The 18,821-nt window shown below is 43.3% G+C and overlaps 1 protein-coding gene across 2 annotated transcripts in view; it reads left to right on the plus strand.

Annotated features, from left to right (window-relative positions):
* Positions 1-222: 222 nt before the first annotated feature.
* The window catches only part of LOC149446013 (queuine/queuosine transporter SLC35F2), a 433,222-nt gene continuing 414,623 nt past the window's right edge, over positions 223-18,821 (plus strand). Inside the window, exon 1 of one of the 2 annotated variants that reach the window (XM_089653153.1) lies at positions 223-833. In XM_089653153.1, coding sequence (XP_089509279.1) covers positions 724-833 — 110 coding nt within the window. In that variant the 5' untranslated portion in view covers positions 223-723. The remainder of the gene's footprint in view (positions 834-18,821) is intronic. The other variant, XM_089653152.1, reaches the window with a different exon arrangement.

An 18,821-nucleotide genomic window follows, 5' to 3' on the forward strand; every position in this document is an offset into this window, starting at 1 on the left:
GGAGCAGTAGGTGTCTTGTATAGTGTGTGAGGAGGAGTAGGTGTCTTGTATAGTGTGTGAGGAGCAGTAGGTGTCTTGTATAGTGTGTGAGGAGCAGTAGGTGTCTTTTTGAGTGTGTGAGGAGCAGTAGGTGTCTTTTTGAGTGTGTGAGGAGGAGTAGGTGTCTTTTTGAGTGTGTGAGGAGCTGTAGTGTTTAGTATCTCGTGCTCTCGGATGGCCGGCGGTCACCTGTACAGCCTACAATGGTGAGGAGGCGGAGCTGTCCAGCAGGGAGCTGTGCTGAAGCAGGTATCGGTGTCGGTGTCGCTGTCAGTGTCGGAAAAGACTACAAGTACCGTGATGCTACAGGGACGGCTGTGTGGTGGGTGTCAGTGTGGAAGTGAAGCCCCCTCTGTTGGCGCTCTCTTGTGGTCTACGTGGGGCTAGGCATAGAAAACGTGTGCGGAGGGGAGCAGAGCCCAGCAGCCTCGTCTCCTCGCACATCGTCGTCGCACACCTCCCTCCTCCAGCTCTGACTGGCGGCCACACAGAGCGCTGGATCCGGGCTCTCTCTGGCTGGATGGTGAGGCGGAGAACAGGAAGGGCTGTGTATGTAGACTGTCCTGTCCGGCATCCCACCAAGTGCGGTACCTGTGGCACAGAGTAGCCGGGCTCTCTCCCTCGTCCAGCTCCTCTCCCCTGGGAGGCAGAAGATGCGCCCTGTCCTCTGAGACTGGAACAGCGATGATTCCCGAGACGTCCAACCATGTCGTGTCCACCATCGAGAACCTGCCGGCCGAGAGCATCTCCAGCAGCCCCGGCCCTGTGCAAAGGATCAGGAAAGTGTTTAACAGGTGAGAGGGGCCCGGGGACAAGTGGGACAAGTCATGGCAAAGTGCGAGCCTCGGCTCCATGCCCTGCCTCTGGATCCCAGCACATCTGTAGAGGGAGAGAGACATGGCACTAGGCTTCCCGACCAACTTCCATCACATCCAACCTTCCTACCTCCAATGATCTACAGCAGACCTTCACATGGAGGGAGGATGGGGCAGAATATCAGCTCCATGCCCTGCCTCTGGATCCCAGCACATCTGTAGAGGGAGAGAGGCATGGCACTAGGCTTCCCCACCAACTTCCATCACATCCAATCTTCCTACCTAAAATGATCTACAGCAGACCTTCACAAGGAGGGAGGATGGGGCAGAATATCTGCTCCATGCCCTGCCTCTGGATCCCAGCACATCTGTAGAGGGAGAGAGGCATGGCACTAGGCTTCCCCACCAACTTCCATCACATCCAACCTTCCTACCTCCAATGATCTACAGCAGACCTTCACATGGAAGGAGGATGGGGCAGAATATCAGCTACATGCCCTGCCTCTGGATCCCAGCACATTTGTAGAGGGAGTGAGGCATGGCACTAGGCTTCCCCACCAACTTCCATCACATCCAATCTTCCTACCTAAAATGATCTACAGCAGACCTTCACAAGGAGGGAGGATGGGGCAGAATATCTGCTCCATGCCCTGCCTCTGGATCCCAGCACATCTGTAGAGGGAGAGAGGCATGGCACTAGGCTTCCCCACCAACTTCCATCACATCCAACCTTCCTACCTCCAATGATCTACAGCAGACCTTCACATGGAGGGAGGATGGGGCAGAATATCAGCTACATGCCCTGCCTCTGGATCCCAGCACATTTGTAGAGGGAGTGAGGCATGGCACTAGGCTTCCCCACCAACTTCCATCACATCCAACCTTCCTACCTCCATTGATCTACAGCAGACCTTCACATGGAGGGAGGATGGGGCAGAATATCTGCTCCATGCCCTGCCTCTGGATCCCAGCACATCTGTAGAGGGAGAGAGGCATGGCACTAGGCTTCCCGACCAACTTCCATCACATCCAACCATCTGTAATGCCATCCTTCAGATGACGTGGAGGCGCTATGCCTCCACTTCATCTGAAGGATGGCATTACAGATGGGTTTTATTATGGGATTTAGCTGGAGCAGTCTATCTCAACCTTTTACCCCAGAGGAGCTCTCACAATCGTTTGGGGTTAGTGGAAGAATCCCTCCTACATTGGTGGGCTGTGGGAAGAATGGTGTCCTTATATTTGTGATCAGTGGGTAGAATCCCCTTTACATTGGCGGTCATTGGGAAGATTGCACCCCTTATGTTGGAGAATAGTGGGATGAATTCAGCCCTTACGTCGGTGGTTAGTGGGAAAAAATGCCCCCTTACAGTGGGAAGAATGCCCCCTAAACACTGTTAACCAGTGGTAAGAATTCCACCCTTAAATTGGTGGTCAATAGAAAAGCTGCACATCTTACATTTAGGAGTTGTTGGGAAGAATTCTCCCTTACATAGGTGGTCGGTAGGAAGAATGCCCCTAATACATTGGAGACCAGTGAGAAGAATTCTCCCTTACATTTGGGAAGAATGCCCCCATTATATTGGTGGTCAGCGCGAAGTGTCTTCCTTACATTTGTGACCAGTGGGAAGAATGACCCCATTACATTGGTGGTCAGTGGAAAGAATCCCCCCTTACATTTGTGCTCGGTAGGAAGAATGCCCCTAATACATTGGAGACCAGTGGGAAGAATTCTCCCTTACATTTGGGAAGAATGCCCCCATTATATTGGTGGTCAGTGTGAATAGTGTCCTCCTTACATTGGTGACCAGTGGGAAGAATGACCCCATTACATTGGTGGTCAGTGAAAAGAATCCCGCCTTACATTTGTGGTCGGTAGGAAGATTGCCCCTAATACATTGGAGACCAGTGGGAAGAATTGTCCCTTACATTTGGGAAGAATGCCCCCATTATATTGGTGGTCAGTGCGAATAGTGTCCTCCTTACATTGGTGACCAGTGGGAAGAATACTCCCCTTATATTGGTGGTCAATTGGAAGAATGCCCTCTTTACCTTGGTGGTCAGAATGTCATCATTACAGACAGCTAAAGAAAAAAGGATCATTAGCGTCAAGTTGCTGACTCTTCTAAGTGGTGTTGGACACAGATCATTACAGGCACCATCAGATAGGTAGTTACATCTCAATGAACCCTTAGCAACCTCTGGAGGAACCCTAAGGCTCCATGGTTGAGAATGGCTTTATCTGGAGCCTAACTAAATATGTAGCCAAAACGTTCAGGGTTACATTAGCTCTCCAATCTCCATCTCAAAGACAAATCTTTTCATGATACAGAATACTAATTGCTGTCATAGAAATCTTGAAAAGGTACCCAAACTATACATTCCTGTTATCCAAATGTGTGTGTCGAATGCTTTTGCTAGCTACATAAATAACAGTGCACCCAGCCCGCTCCAGGCCCCATAGAAGTCACACGGTCTGCTATGGCTATAGCTACAGCCTTAAAGTACAACTATAGATATCCTAGGGTATGGAGGTATAGGACTTTAAGCCATTGGGCAAAGATCATTTTGCAAAATGCTGTAAGCCATAGCAACTATTGAGAAGTCACTTTTCATCCCTAACTAATCTAAATTGAGATTTGCTTGCTTTGGGTTCCTATGGTATTAGTTTATTAATATTATAGAGTCAAGCAGTATTTTGCTGTACACAAGCAACATGCACCTAGTGCAAATATATCTGTTTTGGAGTAACAGCAGTGTGTCCAGTAATTGCTCATTAATGCTGATGTCCTGGAGTGTCATTTAGCAATGTAGCACCCATCATATGCTACCTTGTGAAAATAGGTGAGGAATTTCCTCTTCTTTGCAAGCTTTGTCCTATTCATAGTAACCGATCAATACGAGTTCAGGTTTACCCAGTCTGATTACATGCTGCAATGAAGGATGGCTTTCCTTGAGTCAAGCGTCTATTAGTCTTGAATCGTTTTGTTGGTGAAGGTAGCATGTCGCCTTTATAAGAATGCCACTTAGGATTCTTTATTAGGACTGAAGGGAGAAATCAAAGCAGTGCCAGTTGTAATGTAAATTATTATTCCTTAATATTTTAAATATTTGCACTGTAGCAGATATATTACTAGCAGTAGTAATTTTCTGTTTGTACATACCCATTACAGTAAAATGTTAATGAAATTTTCATTAATTTGCATCTCACGCAAGAGATTTTGCCCTTGTTCTAAGGCTCCATGCACACTAGCTTAAAATAAAACGCTGCTCCTGGAGGAGTTTCGTGTTTGGCCTGTAGAAACAACTAATGTCCTACAATGCCTTGAAAAAGTATTCATACCCCTTGAAATTTTCCACATTTTGCCATGTTACAACCAAAAATGTAAATGTTTTTTATTGGGATTTTATATGATAGACCAACGCAAAGTGGCACATAATTGTCAATACTTTGTAGAACCACCATTCGCTGCAATTACAGCTTTGCACATCTAGAGAGTGACATTTTTGCCCATTCTTCTCTGCAAAATGGTTCAAGCTCTGTCAGATTGGATGGAGAGCATCTGTGAACAGCAATTTTCAAGTCTTACCACACATTCTCAATTGGGCCATTCTAACACATGAATATGCTTTGATCTAAAGCATTCCATTGTAGCTCTGGCTGTATGTTTAGGGTCATTGTCCTGCTGGAAGTCTCAAGACTTTTACAAACTCTTAAGAGGTTTTCTTGTAAGATTGTCCTGTGTCTGGCTCCATCCATCCATCTTCCCATCAACTCTGACCAGCTTACCTGTCCCTGTTGGAGAAAAGCATCCCCACCACATGATGCTGCTACCACCATGTTTCACAACGGGGATGGTATGTTCAGGGTGATGTGCAGTTAGTTTTCTGCATCAAACAGCATTTTGTTTTTAGGCCAAAAATTAAAATTTTGGTCTCATCTGACCAGAGCACCTTCTTCCACATGTTTGCTGTGTCCCCCACATGGCTTCTCGCAAACTGCAAACAGGACTTTTTATGGCTTTCTTTCAACAATAGCTTTCTTCTTGGCACTCTTCCATAAAGGACAGATTTGTGGAATGCATGACTAATAGTTTTCCTGTGGACAGATTCTCCCACCTGAGCTGTGGGTCTCTGCAGCTTCTCTAGAGATACCTTGGGCCTCTTGTCTGCTTTTCTGATTAATGCTCTCCTTGCCCGGTCTTTCAGTTTAGGTAAACGGCCATGCCTTGGTAGGTTTGCAATTGTGCTATACTCTTTCTATTTTCGGATGATGAATCGAACAGTGATCTGTGAGGTGTTCAAAGCCTGGGATATTTTTTTTATAACATAACTCTGCTTTAACCTTCTCCACAACTTTATCCCTGACCTGTCTGGAGTGTTCCTTGGCCTTCACAATGCTGTTTGTTCACTAATGTTCTCTAACAAACCTCTGAGGGCTTCACAGAACAGCTGTATTTATACTGAGATTAAGTTACACACAGGTGGTCTCTATTTACTAATTAGGTGGCTTCTGAAGGCAATTGGCTCCACTAGATTTTAGTTAGGAGTATCAGAGTAAAGGGGACTGAATACAAATGCATGGCACATCTTTCAGATATTTATTTGTAAAACATTTTGAAAACCATTTTTCGTTGTCCTTCCACTTCACAATTATGTGCCACTTTGTATTGGTCTATCACATTAAATCCCAATAAAATACATTTACGTTTTTGGTTGTGACATGACAAAATGTGGAAAATTTCAAGGGGTATGAGTACTTTTTCAAGGCACTGTATGTGTCCATGCACTATAGGTAGCCTAGAGGCAGCCTTTAAGCTCAGCAATTAGAGGCAGCAAAAAAACCTTTCTGCTTTGCGCTTCTGAGAGCGTTTTCTGGCAAAAAAAAAACAACAACCGCTAAGCACTAGTACAATAAATGCTCAAAATTAGCATTTTTTAAACCAGTGTGCATGGAGCCTAAATCCTCCCAGTATTATTTCCCTTTCTGTTATGCATTCTTTGTAAGCTTGAAAGTATTTATTCTATCCCCCTAATACTTACCGAAGACAGGCAAAGCAGATCTCTGATTGATTGGTCTGGTTTATGTCAAATTTGTAAGTAAAAGCAATGCAAATAAAGCATAGCAAGTATCTGTTTGTGACAAAATAAGAATAGAGAACTGCTAATTTACAGAGTTTTATTTCACACTCAGTTTTCCCAGTTCCATGTGAATTGTGAAGTAGGTGCGCTATGATGTCACCCTAAGCACACAGGACACAGGGAAGGAATAGCTCAGATCCAGGGCTCTACACATAATTGGCAAAACCTGGTATGAAATAGTTGTTTTTCACCCATTTTTACGCCTATTTGGGCTGATTTACAAAGACGGTGGAACAGAACGCAGGATCAGCCATCCAGAATAAACAGTCACGCTTTGCCTATTAAATAGAACAATAAATGTAGTTACTTTCTCATCTCTTTTGGTTTTGCATCAGTTACCTTTGTACCTGTCTTTGTTGTCTGCTGTAAAAATGTGTTGCATCCGATGGTTTGATACACACAATTATGATTAACACTATTGCTTGCAGTGCTGAGGTCTGAGTTTGATTCCTACAAATACAAGAATTGTTTGTTTGCACTCCATTTCCTCCCTGTACTCAATATCACACTGTTAGGTTAACTGGATTGTACCTACATTTGTTTTAGATCAGGTGTATCCCTGTGACTGGTTTATTACATTGTAATGTCTTCTGGGAGCATGATTGATTGGTATGGTTCTTTGTACTCTGCAACACTGCAGAACATTGTGGACTGTATAAATTAAAGATATGCTTGATTGATTTTGCTTTGTGCTACATAATGCTAATGTGAATGCATTTTTAAAGGCTCACCATATGATGACCCCACTCTACTCATCAGCTGTAGGGTTACCCCAGAAATTGTGGGGGATAGAAATATAAATCAAACTTGTAGCATATGATTAGCAGGCACTCTTTGCTGATATGTACTTGTACAGAGTTTGTGCACCTCCACAGTGTGCAATTTCGAATACCCAAAGATCATATGCAAATATAGACTTTCCTAAAGTCAGTATTCTCATAGGGCAGGCATGTCCAAAGTGCGGCCCGTGGGCCATTTACGGCCCGAGGGTCGGTTTAATACGGCCCTCCATGTCAGTGTGTCAGTGTGTCTTATGGAGCGAATATGGAGCGGCCGGTCCGGTATTTCCACTGCGGCCGTGTCAGAATACCGGGCCGGCCGCTCAGCTCTGCAGCGGGACCTTACCTGTTCCTCTATCCAGCGGCGCGCTGTCTTCCCGGCTTCTGTAGTGTGGGCGCTGGGCATGACAGCCGGGTGCCAAGTGCGCATGCGCAAGAAGCGGTGCTTTTTGTGAATGGTAAGGCGGTACCTGGGACACATGACAGATCCCAGAAGCCGCCGGACCAATCACAAAGCGCAAGTGCTTCTCGCTCATGCGCACTGGGCACCCGGCTGTCATGCCGAGCGCCATTACAGAAGCCGGGAAGACAGCGCGCGGCTGGATCGAGGAACAGGTAAGATCAAAGAACAACTGCGGAAGTAAGAGCGGGTACCTGTCAAATTCAGGTACCCGCTCCCCACCTCCCCAAAGGTCAGCAGTCATCTGTACTGTCCGCAGTCTCTGGTCATCCCTGTGCTGTCCGCAGTCTCTGGTCATCCCTGTGCTGTCCGCAGTCTCTGGTCATCCCTGTGCTGTCCGCAGTCTCTGGTCATCCCTGTGCTGTCCGCAGTCTCTGGTCATCCCTGTGCTGTCCGCAGTCTCTGGTCATCCCTGTGCTGTCCGCAGTCTCTGGTCATCCCTGTACTGTCCGCAGTCTCTGGTCATCCCTGTGCTGTCCGCAGTCTCTGGTCATCCCTGTGCTGTCTGCAGTCTCTGGTCATCTCCTGTACTGTGTCTGCAGTCCATTAGTTCAGAATTTTTTTTTTCCTGTTTTCTGCCTCTAAAACCTAGGTGCGTCTTATGGTCAGGTGCGTCTTATACGGCGAAAAATACGGTAACTTGGCATAAAATAATTTATTTGCATTTAATTGTAATGGTTCAAAGAATGTTTGGAAAAATGTTTGGCCCTCCACCATGTTCACTTCATCCAATCTGGCCCTCTTTGAAAAAAGTTTGGACACCCCTGTCATAGGGCAAGGAAGGCCTTTCCAGTGAATAGCTCTGCAGGGGGGCGTGTCAGGAAAAGTCTGATCATTGGATGAGAGCAGACTGAGTTCCCAGCACAGCTAAAGAACTGACTGCACTGTGCTCTCATGAGGACTAGTGTGGTCAGATTTAATAGGCAAGTAGGGGGACTGACAGGTCCACCAGGGATTTCACACAAAGCAAGCAATACAAAGTGAACAGGATACTTTTTCATACAGGTACATGGTACAGCATTCACATGTCAGGAATGTGAAATGTTGGGTTTACTTGTTGGGTTTAGCCTGGAATTCTGACATTTTAGTTTTTTATAGTAACCTGTTCCATATTCCCTAGTGTGTGGTTAATTAAATATGGGGTTCACTTCTGTGAAGTGTTGCACATTAGCCCCGAGTTTCTCACATGCATTGATCAACCAGAACAGGTCAGGCACAGAGAGGAGGTTAAAGTGTTACTAAACCCAGGACTCTGCATTCACTATACCTAGTCTCCCACAGTACACACAACATGGAAATGCAATTATTTTAGTAAATATAAACTGCTAAATACATTTTCTCATCAGCAGTTAGAGCAGTTTTGTGACTTCTGTCAGTGCCCAGCAGAGCACTGGTTAAAGCTTGTAGAAGGAGTTTTCATTCTCCTCTCACTGTCCTGTGAGAGTGCTGGACCCTTGACCCTCTGTCTGGACGGTGCTGATTTGCCCTGTGCTGATCACATGCACCCTCCCAAACAAAAAAAAAAAACACTCTCTAGCAATACACACCAAACTGAGCATGTGCAGCTAGCCCCCAAGGCTCTGTTCTTTCAGGAGATGATTCAGGAACTGTGGAAAATCAGAAAAGACAGGATTAAACATTCTTTTTACACAATGTAGAGGGTTAACCCTTTAAGTTCCACAATGAGTATAACAAACATGCTTTACTGCATATACAGATTGACTTTACTGTTGTGGGTTTAGTAACACTTTAAAGGGGGGAGGGGGCAGGGGAGTGGCTTACTTAAGGGCTGTGTGTTTAAGTGGATGCACACAGCAGCCGCTCTGGTCCTGGCTGGGATCACACCCAAGGGTGGCTCTCTAGGTCTCTGCAAAGAAAAGGAGACTCCCTGAATATGGATGGTGGGAAACACTGAACTGACCAGCAAATTGTGGGGCAAAGGGCCAGTTATTAAATAAAGACACTGCAAACACTGTACCTAACACAGCATTAGAAATAACAAAGGCTTTAATATCACTTTAAGATAATGCATTTTTACAAATTTATTTTGCATCCATTTCATTTTCATTTTATTCCAGAATCACTTTGCATTGCATTTATTCACATGAATGTGTTTAACAAAAAAGTCCATGATGCTACATTTATTTTAAGCACATTACAATGCGACACAGTGGTATGAACTAGGCTCACTGGAATACATTGTTTCTTTTTATAGAATGCTTTGCTACGTGTAGAGCTGTGATTATATTCTTTTGTATGATCTTGGGATTGTAGAATGACAATAAATCTCCTAAAGCATATGTAAACCCAACATTTTATATTCCTGATATGTGCCTGCACTACCATGTACTTGTATGAAAAAGTATCCCGCTCTCTTTGTATTGCTTCTGTGAAATCCCTGGTGTTCCTGCCAGTCCTTCTGATTTTTTTTTTTTATTAAAGACTGACTACACTAGGCAGAAGAGTGCACTGTGGTCAGTTCTCTAGTTCTAATGTGCTCTACAATGATCAGATTTCTGCTCACACTCCCCCCCTCCTTCCCACACACAGCCATTCACTAGGAAGTTAAGTGTAATGCTGTTTCTCCTCCCCAGCTCTCTGCTCTCAGCTGCATAAGGAGCTTAGAGGGAAAAACAAAGGCAAAAAAAGTAGTTATAATGGTTTTTATGTCCACACACAAATGTTTTACCTTTTATTTCTATTTTACACTGAATGGGTTCTTTTACAAGTTGAGGGTTTACATATACTTTAAGGTGTGAATTGAAAAATGCACCTGACCGCATCTGGCGTGAATGAGCACCCCACATCTGTATCGATGAGGTGTCACTTTAACAAAGTGGTTAGCAAGTTATGGTCAGAATATGTTTCAAGTAAGTCTATTTTGGCCAATTCTTGTAATCAGCGTTAGCCTGACTGTTCTCTATTGGGTATTGTTAACTAAGTAGCCTCTTTATTGTATGCTTGAGACAAGTAGCATATATGATATATAAATAATATACAGAAAGAAATGATTGTGTTGTTCTTTAACAGAACAATACAATCAAACGTATAAATCAGTGATGAGAATGATCGTACTCATTGGGCTTACAATAGCTAGGTTGTAAAGAATATGTTATCGATGAGCTTCCAGTAGGGACTTAATTTATTTAATTGGTGGCCCTTGTATACAGCAGTCTAACATTGCCTACAAGTAAGAGGTGGCATATTCTCCGATCACCCGAGTGCAATCATAAGAAGCACTGTAGTTTAAATTAAAAATCATTCCACTTCAGGGCAAGCTTGGTCCTCTTTGCTAAGCTTGGATACAGCTACTGTATCTTTTCCAAGATTGTATGAATTCCTTCCAGGCAATAATGGGGGGTTTGTTAAGATCTGTGAGAGATGGCCATTTGTACTGTAAAAGGAACATAGGCTAGTAGTGATTAATGAACTGTCCAGCCTGAATGTGCTTTTTCTTTGTAGCTGTGAAACAGGAAACACAACAAGTATTGGACTTAAAGGGTCTTAACAAATGGACCTCAGCTGTACACTGACATGGTGACATGTGTCCTCAGAATTTCCTGGTGCCTCTCCCAGACACATGAATGAAATCACTTAAATGATTTAGATGAACTTAGATGTCTAGACGGGCTTAGTCCATCGCAGTGTGATTACCAAATGATATCCTGCTCTGTAATTTCGGGGTAGCATGTCATGTTTAATATTTGACTGAATGATCATGCACAGAAAATTGTGTGAGTTTGAAAATGATGGGCTGCAATATACAAGAACAAGTGCTGATGCATGTTTATTTTGTGTGTCCAGTGGAAAATTAGAACTATTTACTTATGTGTTTTGTTATAATAATATTAGGAAGCTATAGTAAATAGAAATGCATGTTGTATGGCTTTAAACTGAATTATTACATTGTTTGTGCTTAGAACCTTCAGAAAACACCGCTGTATTATTATATAAAACGGAACTCTCACTGCTTTGTTGTGTAGAGTAATGTAAGTTACAAAAAATAATTGCATCATTTTTTTTTTTTGTTAAAAATCGTTTTCTCCTTTGTTCATGTTTTCTCTCCCTGCACTGGACACATACTGTAGACTCATTGTCAGGGGCAGACTGACAACTAATGGGGCCCCCGGGCAATAGGGGATCATGGGGCCCCTGTGTCCTTGCTCAAACTAAAAAAATCCTATGAAAAAGGTACCAGGGGCATCTCATGGGGCCCCCTACTGACCTCGGGCAGTGCCCGAGTTTCCAAATGGTCAGTCCGCCCCTGCTCGTTGTATGAATATCCTGTGGACATGTGTCCCCTCCTACAGTGACTGATTGTTGTAATTTTACTACATTGACTATGGTAAAAAGTACCAACGCAATGTGCAGTCCAAATCGGGTACACACAGAAAATTGATGACAGCGTTGCAGCAGAACTCAGTAAGTATTGTCAATCTAGGAGAAGAAACACACTGAACACAGAGGGTCAGTGTGAATAGTGGGGGGTTCTCCACTGCATACATTCATAAAGGGCATGCTCTGATTGGACAAATTGGAGATCTTGACATCACTGCTCCCTCCTCTGCATCTCACCCAATCAAAGATGTTCTAAAAATGGTGGCAGTGCCACCCTCCTGTTGTCAGTGTGCTGAGGGTAAGCCGATCGCACAGTACCCAAAGATGACTCAGAAGATTGCAACTGTTATTGTAGTAGCATCAACTACTACAGTGATATTTGGCTTCTCACTGGCTCATCTGGTATAGGATAAGGATATGCCAGCATGGACCAATGTAAGTAAGCAATACAAATACCGCCTTGAGATTAGCTTTAATTGAAAATCGGAAAATAAAGGGTTACATTTTTTTGACATCTCAGGAACATATACAACAAGATATTTGGTTTAAGTGTATGGGTTTAGATAACCACTTTAACCACTAAGTTACAGGGCACTTATACCCCCTTCCTGCTCAGGCCAATTTTCAGCACTGTTGCACTTTGAATGACAATTGCGCAGTCATGCAACACTGTACCCATATGAATATTTTATCATTTTTTTGTGACAGATAGAGCTTTATTTTAGTGGTGTTTAATCACCTCTGTGTTTCTCATTTTTTCTTAAACCAAAAACCACTGAAAATTTTAAAGAAAAAAAACAAAGTTTTTTCTTAGTTTTTGTTATAAAATTTTGTAAATAAGTGATTTTTCTCCTTCACTGATGTGCACTAATGAGGCTGCAGTGATGGACACTGATAGGCTGCACTGATGGACACTGATAGGTGGCACTGATGGGCACTGATGAGGAGGCACTGGTAGGTGGCACTGATGGGCATTGACAGACATCACTGATGGGCACTGAAAGGCAGCACTGACTGGCACTGATAGGTGGCACTGATGGGCATTGACAGACAACACTGATGGGCACTGAAAGGCAGCACTGATATATGGCATTGATAGGTGGCACTGATAGGTGGCACTGCCTGGAACTGATAGGCGGCACTGACTGGCACTGTTAGGCGGCACTGATAGGCAGCACTGACGGGCACTGATATGTGGGACTGATGCACACTGATAGGCGGCACTGACTGACACTGATCGGTGGCACTGATTGGCAGCACTGATAGGTGGCACTGATTGGCATTGATAGGTGGCACTGACTGGCACTGATGGGTGACACTGAAAGGCAGCTCTGTTGGGCACTGATATGTGGCATTGATGTGCACTGGTAGGCACTGATATGTGGCATTGATGTGGCACTGGCAGGTGGCATGGATGAGCACTGAGAGCTGACACTGATGGGCACTGACAGGTGGCACTGCTGGGGCTACACTGACCATCAGGGCACACTGATCATCAGTGCCCTGATAAGTGTACATGTCCCCTCCGAGGAATGCCGATTACCGGCTCTGCTCTCCTCTCAAGCTGTCAGCGTGACAGCTCGTGAGGAGAGAAATGCCGATAACCGGCATTTCCCTATTTACATCGCCACACTGCGTGCTCCCGGAGACGCGCATGCCTAGTGAGAATGGGAGGACGTCATATGACGTCCTCCCAGAGCAAGAGAACCACCTTGCACCCGTCATTGGACTATATAGCGGGCGAGAGGCGGTTAAAGTGGTTGCAACCAGTCTACATAAGTTGGACTTATCTATCTGCAGTTTTCTGTCCTCTACATCCATTGAAAGTGCTGAATTTATAAAGTTTGTAGAGCTGTCAAAAAAAGGTTTGAAATCTGAAGTTAAACAATGCAGAGGTCAGTGAGGAGAGATCTGAGAGCTGATTGGAAGGAAGGGACACCCCCCTCCACATAGTTCACAGTAACAGAGCAGAGGCTGGCAACCTGGTGGAGTTCCATCTCTGTTACCATTTTTCTTTTGCTGTCAGGAAAACTTGTCAGAAGTAGTTCATGCTGATAGCAGAGGAACAAAGCAGAAGACAGAAATTACACTTAGTGCTTTTAATTGAGACAAGTACTGTACACACTATAGAGGGATATGCTTTGTTCATATTTCATATCAGAGGTTTACAACCACTTTAAATTACAGACTTATGCCTTTAGAATGAAAGGCCAGGTTTGGACGTTTGATACCAGACCTAATGTAGAGATTTGATTTTCTTTGTAATTTGGATGATTTCACTCTTCTGCCTTCTAGTGTCACGTTTACACATAGGTAGCGTTCCACTTTAGATGTGTAAGGTGGGTGGACCTTAATAATTCTATCCATTTACACCGACTTCTCTCTACCATCTGACATCATAAAATGACAGAAAACAAGATACAACCTCGTAACGGTGTCTCATGGTTCATTGTGCAGGGTTGCTGTATCATTCAATAAATATGAGAGAAATGTGGAAATGGTATGATTATTTTTCATCTGGAAAGTGCTTATAAATATTCAGCATTCTGCAGTTTGCTTTTCAATTATCTTGCAGAATCATTGCATAGCATCCTGCAAACCCATTACCTACAAATAGAGAAACAGTAGGCATTTTTATTTTTAATGAAAAAAGAAAATCAGCGCATAGCAGAGGACAAAATTACAAGGTTCCACCATAAATAACCCTTTTGGAGTGCATTGCACTTGTTGGTCCTTCATTTAGTTCAATGGTGGAAAAACCGAAGTACTAATCTAGAGCAACCAATCAGAATTTACTTTTTGAGCTGGCCTGTGGTACACTACGGGGCGTTGATTGATTGTTGGGGATCACAGCATCTCAGCATGCTTATTGATGTTTGTTATTAGATCATGTCTATTGATTTATCCAACATCTATGAAAATACTTTGAGAAGTACAGTTTTATTGTGGCATTACTATCACAAAAGCAGGTGCGGCTATACACAAAATATTATATAAATAGAGTTCTAATTATTTTCTTGAAAGTTTTTTTTTCATTCATGTTTTTCATGTCATTGTAAATATAGATACCATGTGCTCCAGATTAGCCATTTTACCAGTCTCTACAACTTTCTTTAGAATATTTCATTGAATTTTTGCAATTAGATCATATTTGGTGTTATAGGTTGTAATAATAATAATACAAGTATTGTATGTAGGCAACACATTATAAACTTTTTCTATTTCTAGTATTTTGATGGTTATATCTGCTTCATCCCGTTAGTCCATTAGTACACTGAACAAGATTAACAAACTCAATGTGGCAATTATGAGGACCCATCCATGCTAACCAAGCGAGAAACTTTTTCAGCAATGTTGCCCCATCCTAACCATCTGTCAGAATCTTGAAGTGTATGTGTGTATATATATATATATATATATATATATATATATATGTATATATATATATATATATATATATATATATATGAAACATTCTTTAGTTTTCAATAGAATAGGAAAGGGGTACATCATTTGTCAATTTATATTTGCTGTCTGTCCTGTTTGAGATTTTCCTTTATTTCCCATCCCAGCGAAGCAACACGAAGTGATAGTAAAACACTACAAAGTTAGGGAAATTCCACTCTGAAGCCTTGTTTGCACAGGCAAGTCATGGTTTTACCGATCGCGAAGACGCAAGTTGCCGTGACCAGTGGCTATGTTAGTATATATCACCACAGTGGTGGCGTGGTGAGAATTATAACACTTGTCATGTATAGCGGAGGGATCTGCTATCAAATGTGACCCATTCAAGTGTATGGGACCGTGACACAACCACTCTGCAACAACGTGTAATGCACACAGTTGCAGCATAGTGCTGCAGGCTTTAAGTGGTTAACACAGGCAGTAAGGATGGGACATATTGCCTCACAGCTGCAAGTCAAATGCAGTACACGCAGCCTCAAGTAAATGATGCCTTCGCCAAAGGTGTCACTATTGGAAGATTCCCTTCTCCTCTTGGTCTGGTGACAACTCTAAAGTTTTGAATTCATTTCTGCATTGGCAACAATGGCCGCCGTGACAGGGAGGTTGAATCTACCAATCCAGGATACTGGCAGGAATTAAAACTTGACAAAAGCCTGACTCATACTGGGACTCATGTTACAGGCAATTGTCATTAGTACCCTGCCCAGGACCCTACATTCACTATATCTGGTCTCTCACAGTACACAAAACATGAAAGTGCAATTATTTTAGTAAATATAAACTGCTAAATGCCTTTTCTCATCAACTGTTAGAGCAGTCTTGTGACTTCTATCAGTGTTCAGCAGAGCACATGTTAAAACTTGTAGGAGGAGCTTTCTTTCTGCTCTAGGATAATGCAGAAGCCCTGACCTCTGTCTGGACAGTCCTGATTGGCTCTGTGCTGATCACATGCACTCTCCCAAGAAAAAAAAAACCTCTCTAGTAATACACACTAAACTGTGCATGTGCAGAGTGTCTCCACATGATATGTCCTATCGGGAGATAAGAGGGGGGAGACTGGAAGAAGGGTAGAATCAGAGAAGAGGGGGACACTGGAAGAAGGGGAGGATCAGAGAAGAGGGGGGCACTGGAAGAAAGGGAGGATCAGAGAAGAGGGGGCACTGTGAGAAGGGTAGGGTCAGAGAAGAGGGAGACACTGGAAGAAGGGGGGATCAGAGAAGAGGGGGACACTGGAAGAAAGGGAGGATCAGAGAAGATTTTCATAATGTCTACCTTTACATGTGCTTTCATATCATACCTCCCAGTTGCATGTCTACTAGGACATTTCTTGTAATTTATCACAAATCATGCTGTTTCTGGTCAAATTGTGTATTCCGGAGGTAAACCTTTAAATAAAGAATTTGAAAAAAATCAAAAATAGGTTCAATCAAATACTAATCTATCTAAAACTTAAAAGAAAAAGGTTTAGGATATACATACACTTAAATGTACTCTCTTGAAATATACTTTGAGGTGTATAAGGAGAGTATTGCCTACTCATAGAAGTATTGGTAGTATTTTATTTAGAGAATGCTGTACTGTATCAGTCTGACTACCTTTTGTCTATAATCTGGTGATTCTGCATCACACTGGTTTGTGGTCCCGGAACACTGGTATTAAAAAATGTACAGTATAAGGCTCCATGCACACTGGGCATTGTAATAATGCTGGTAGTATTAGCTGTGTAAAGTCATGTTAAAATCGCGTGTTTTGAGCATTTTTGCATTAGCGTTTAGCCGCTTTTTACTGTGTTTTTCAGCATTAGAGCGTTTTTGCAGCTAAAAAACTCTACAAACCCACTAGTTCTGGGGTTTTTCCAGCCAAAAAACTCCCCTGCCAAAAAACGTTGACTACAGCCTATGTGTGCATGGACACAGGATAACATGCTGGGGGTTTACTGGCTGTAGAAAAAACCGTCAAAAGCCAAAAACAGCAGTAAAAACGTCCAGTGTGCATGAGGACTAATATGTTTATCACATTCATCAACATCATTCAGTCAAACCTGCCTTGGAAGCTTTAGTATGGTTGGAAGCAAAGAGGTAGAAGACATTATACAGCATCTTATTGCTCTCCTAATGATCAATTTTGGAGTGGTGTGTACTTATTCTAAAGAGAATTGCACATAAATCAAATTAAAGTAAACTTAGTGAACTTTTTACCTTTAGCACAGTTGTTGCATATGCTGGATTGTATTTGTAGCTCATTGAAAGCTTGCACTTGTCTGGAATTGAAAAAAAGTACATATACTGTGCTGCCATGGTCACTGGCATGAAGAATTGTGTATGTCCAGAAATAGCTAGTATATTACGACACCCCATATTGCAATGATTGCCCACAAATACTGTATAAACTATTTTAGATGTTATTCAGCAGCATGTATTATGCCCAGGAACATCTCAACAGCCCAGACTGCAGAAAGCCTTAATACTGAAAATTTGCAAATCCCTGAGCACCACTTTTACAGATCATTCCTTTTTTCTCTTCGCTGTACTTTGTTGACTTGTATAAAATGAATTACAGTTGCAGGTATATGGCACAGAGCACGTTCTTGTCACAGTCTGGTGTATAAAGCTGATCTTAAGATTTGACTGGAATTTCACTTTAAATTTAACCATACTTAAAGTGATATTAAAGGTAAAAATGTAAGATAAAAAAACAACAATCATGCTATACTTACCTGCTGTGCGCAATGGTTTTGCACAGAAAAGCCTTAATCCTCCTCTTCTCGGATCCCCCCCGCTGGCGCTCTTGGCTCCTCCCTCCTGTTGAGTGCCCCCAGAGCAAGCCACTTGCTCTGAGCGCACTTGTGCATGCTCACTCCCGAGCACCGCTCTGTGTGTCCATAAGAAACACAGAACGGGCCTCAGCCCCATCTCCCACTCCCTTCTCACTGGCTGTGATTGACAGCAGCAGGAGCCAATGGCTCCTGCTGCTGTAATTGAGCCAATGAGGATTTAGAGACCTGGGAGAGCAGCTCTCATGTACAGTGCTGGGTCGCAGTCATGCTAGGGTAGGTATTTGGGGGGCTGCGGAGCTGCATTCTGAAAGTTTTTCTACCTTAATGCATAGGGCAGCACAGAAGCTAAATGGTCATCACTTCCACCTGGCAGTACTAGGGTCGTTGGTTCGAATCCCAACCATGGCACCACCTGCCTGGAGTTTGCATGTTCTTTCTGTGCCTGCGTGGGTTTCCTCCAGGTACTCCACAGTCCAAAGGCATGGATCCTGTCTAAATTAGCCCCGGCATGTGTATGTAGGAATGTGAGTTAGGAACTTTAAATTGTACGCCCCTTGAGGGTTGTATATATATAAATCGCTGTGTAAATTGACGTCGCTATAATAATAATAATAAATAATAATGCATAGAATACATGAAGGTAAAAAAAAAGTCAGTTTTAGAATCACTTTAAACCTGCCCCCCCCCCCCCCCCTTCTAAACCTATTCTACCCTGTAGAGGAAAGATATCTATGCTTCCCTATTCCCTTGGTGCTCCAGTCCGGTCATATTATGGGCTCCCAGCACTGGCTTCAGTGTAGAAGAGGGACAGATGACAACGGATGCCACATAGTAAGCCTATGGGTGACGCCATCGCCCAGGTTCTGCCGCTATTGGCCACAATCCCCCCTCTTTGCTGAAGTCGTGTGCTGTAGAGATCAAGTGACCAAACTGGAGCACCCTCAGAATAGATAAGTATGGGCATCTTTCCTTTACAGCGTAGTTAGAATAGGCCTAGAATGGGGGTG

The sequence above is a fragment of the Staurois parvus genome, unplaced genomic scaffold (assembly GCF_062004578.1).
Source record: "Staurois parvus isolate SC_StPar_1 unplaced genomic scaffold, SC_StPar_1.0 ptg000703l, whole genome shotgun sequence".
Taxonomy (NCBI): Eukaryota; Metazoa; Chordata; class Amphibia; order Anura; family Ranidae; genus Staurois; species Staurois parvus.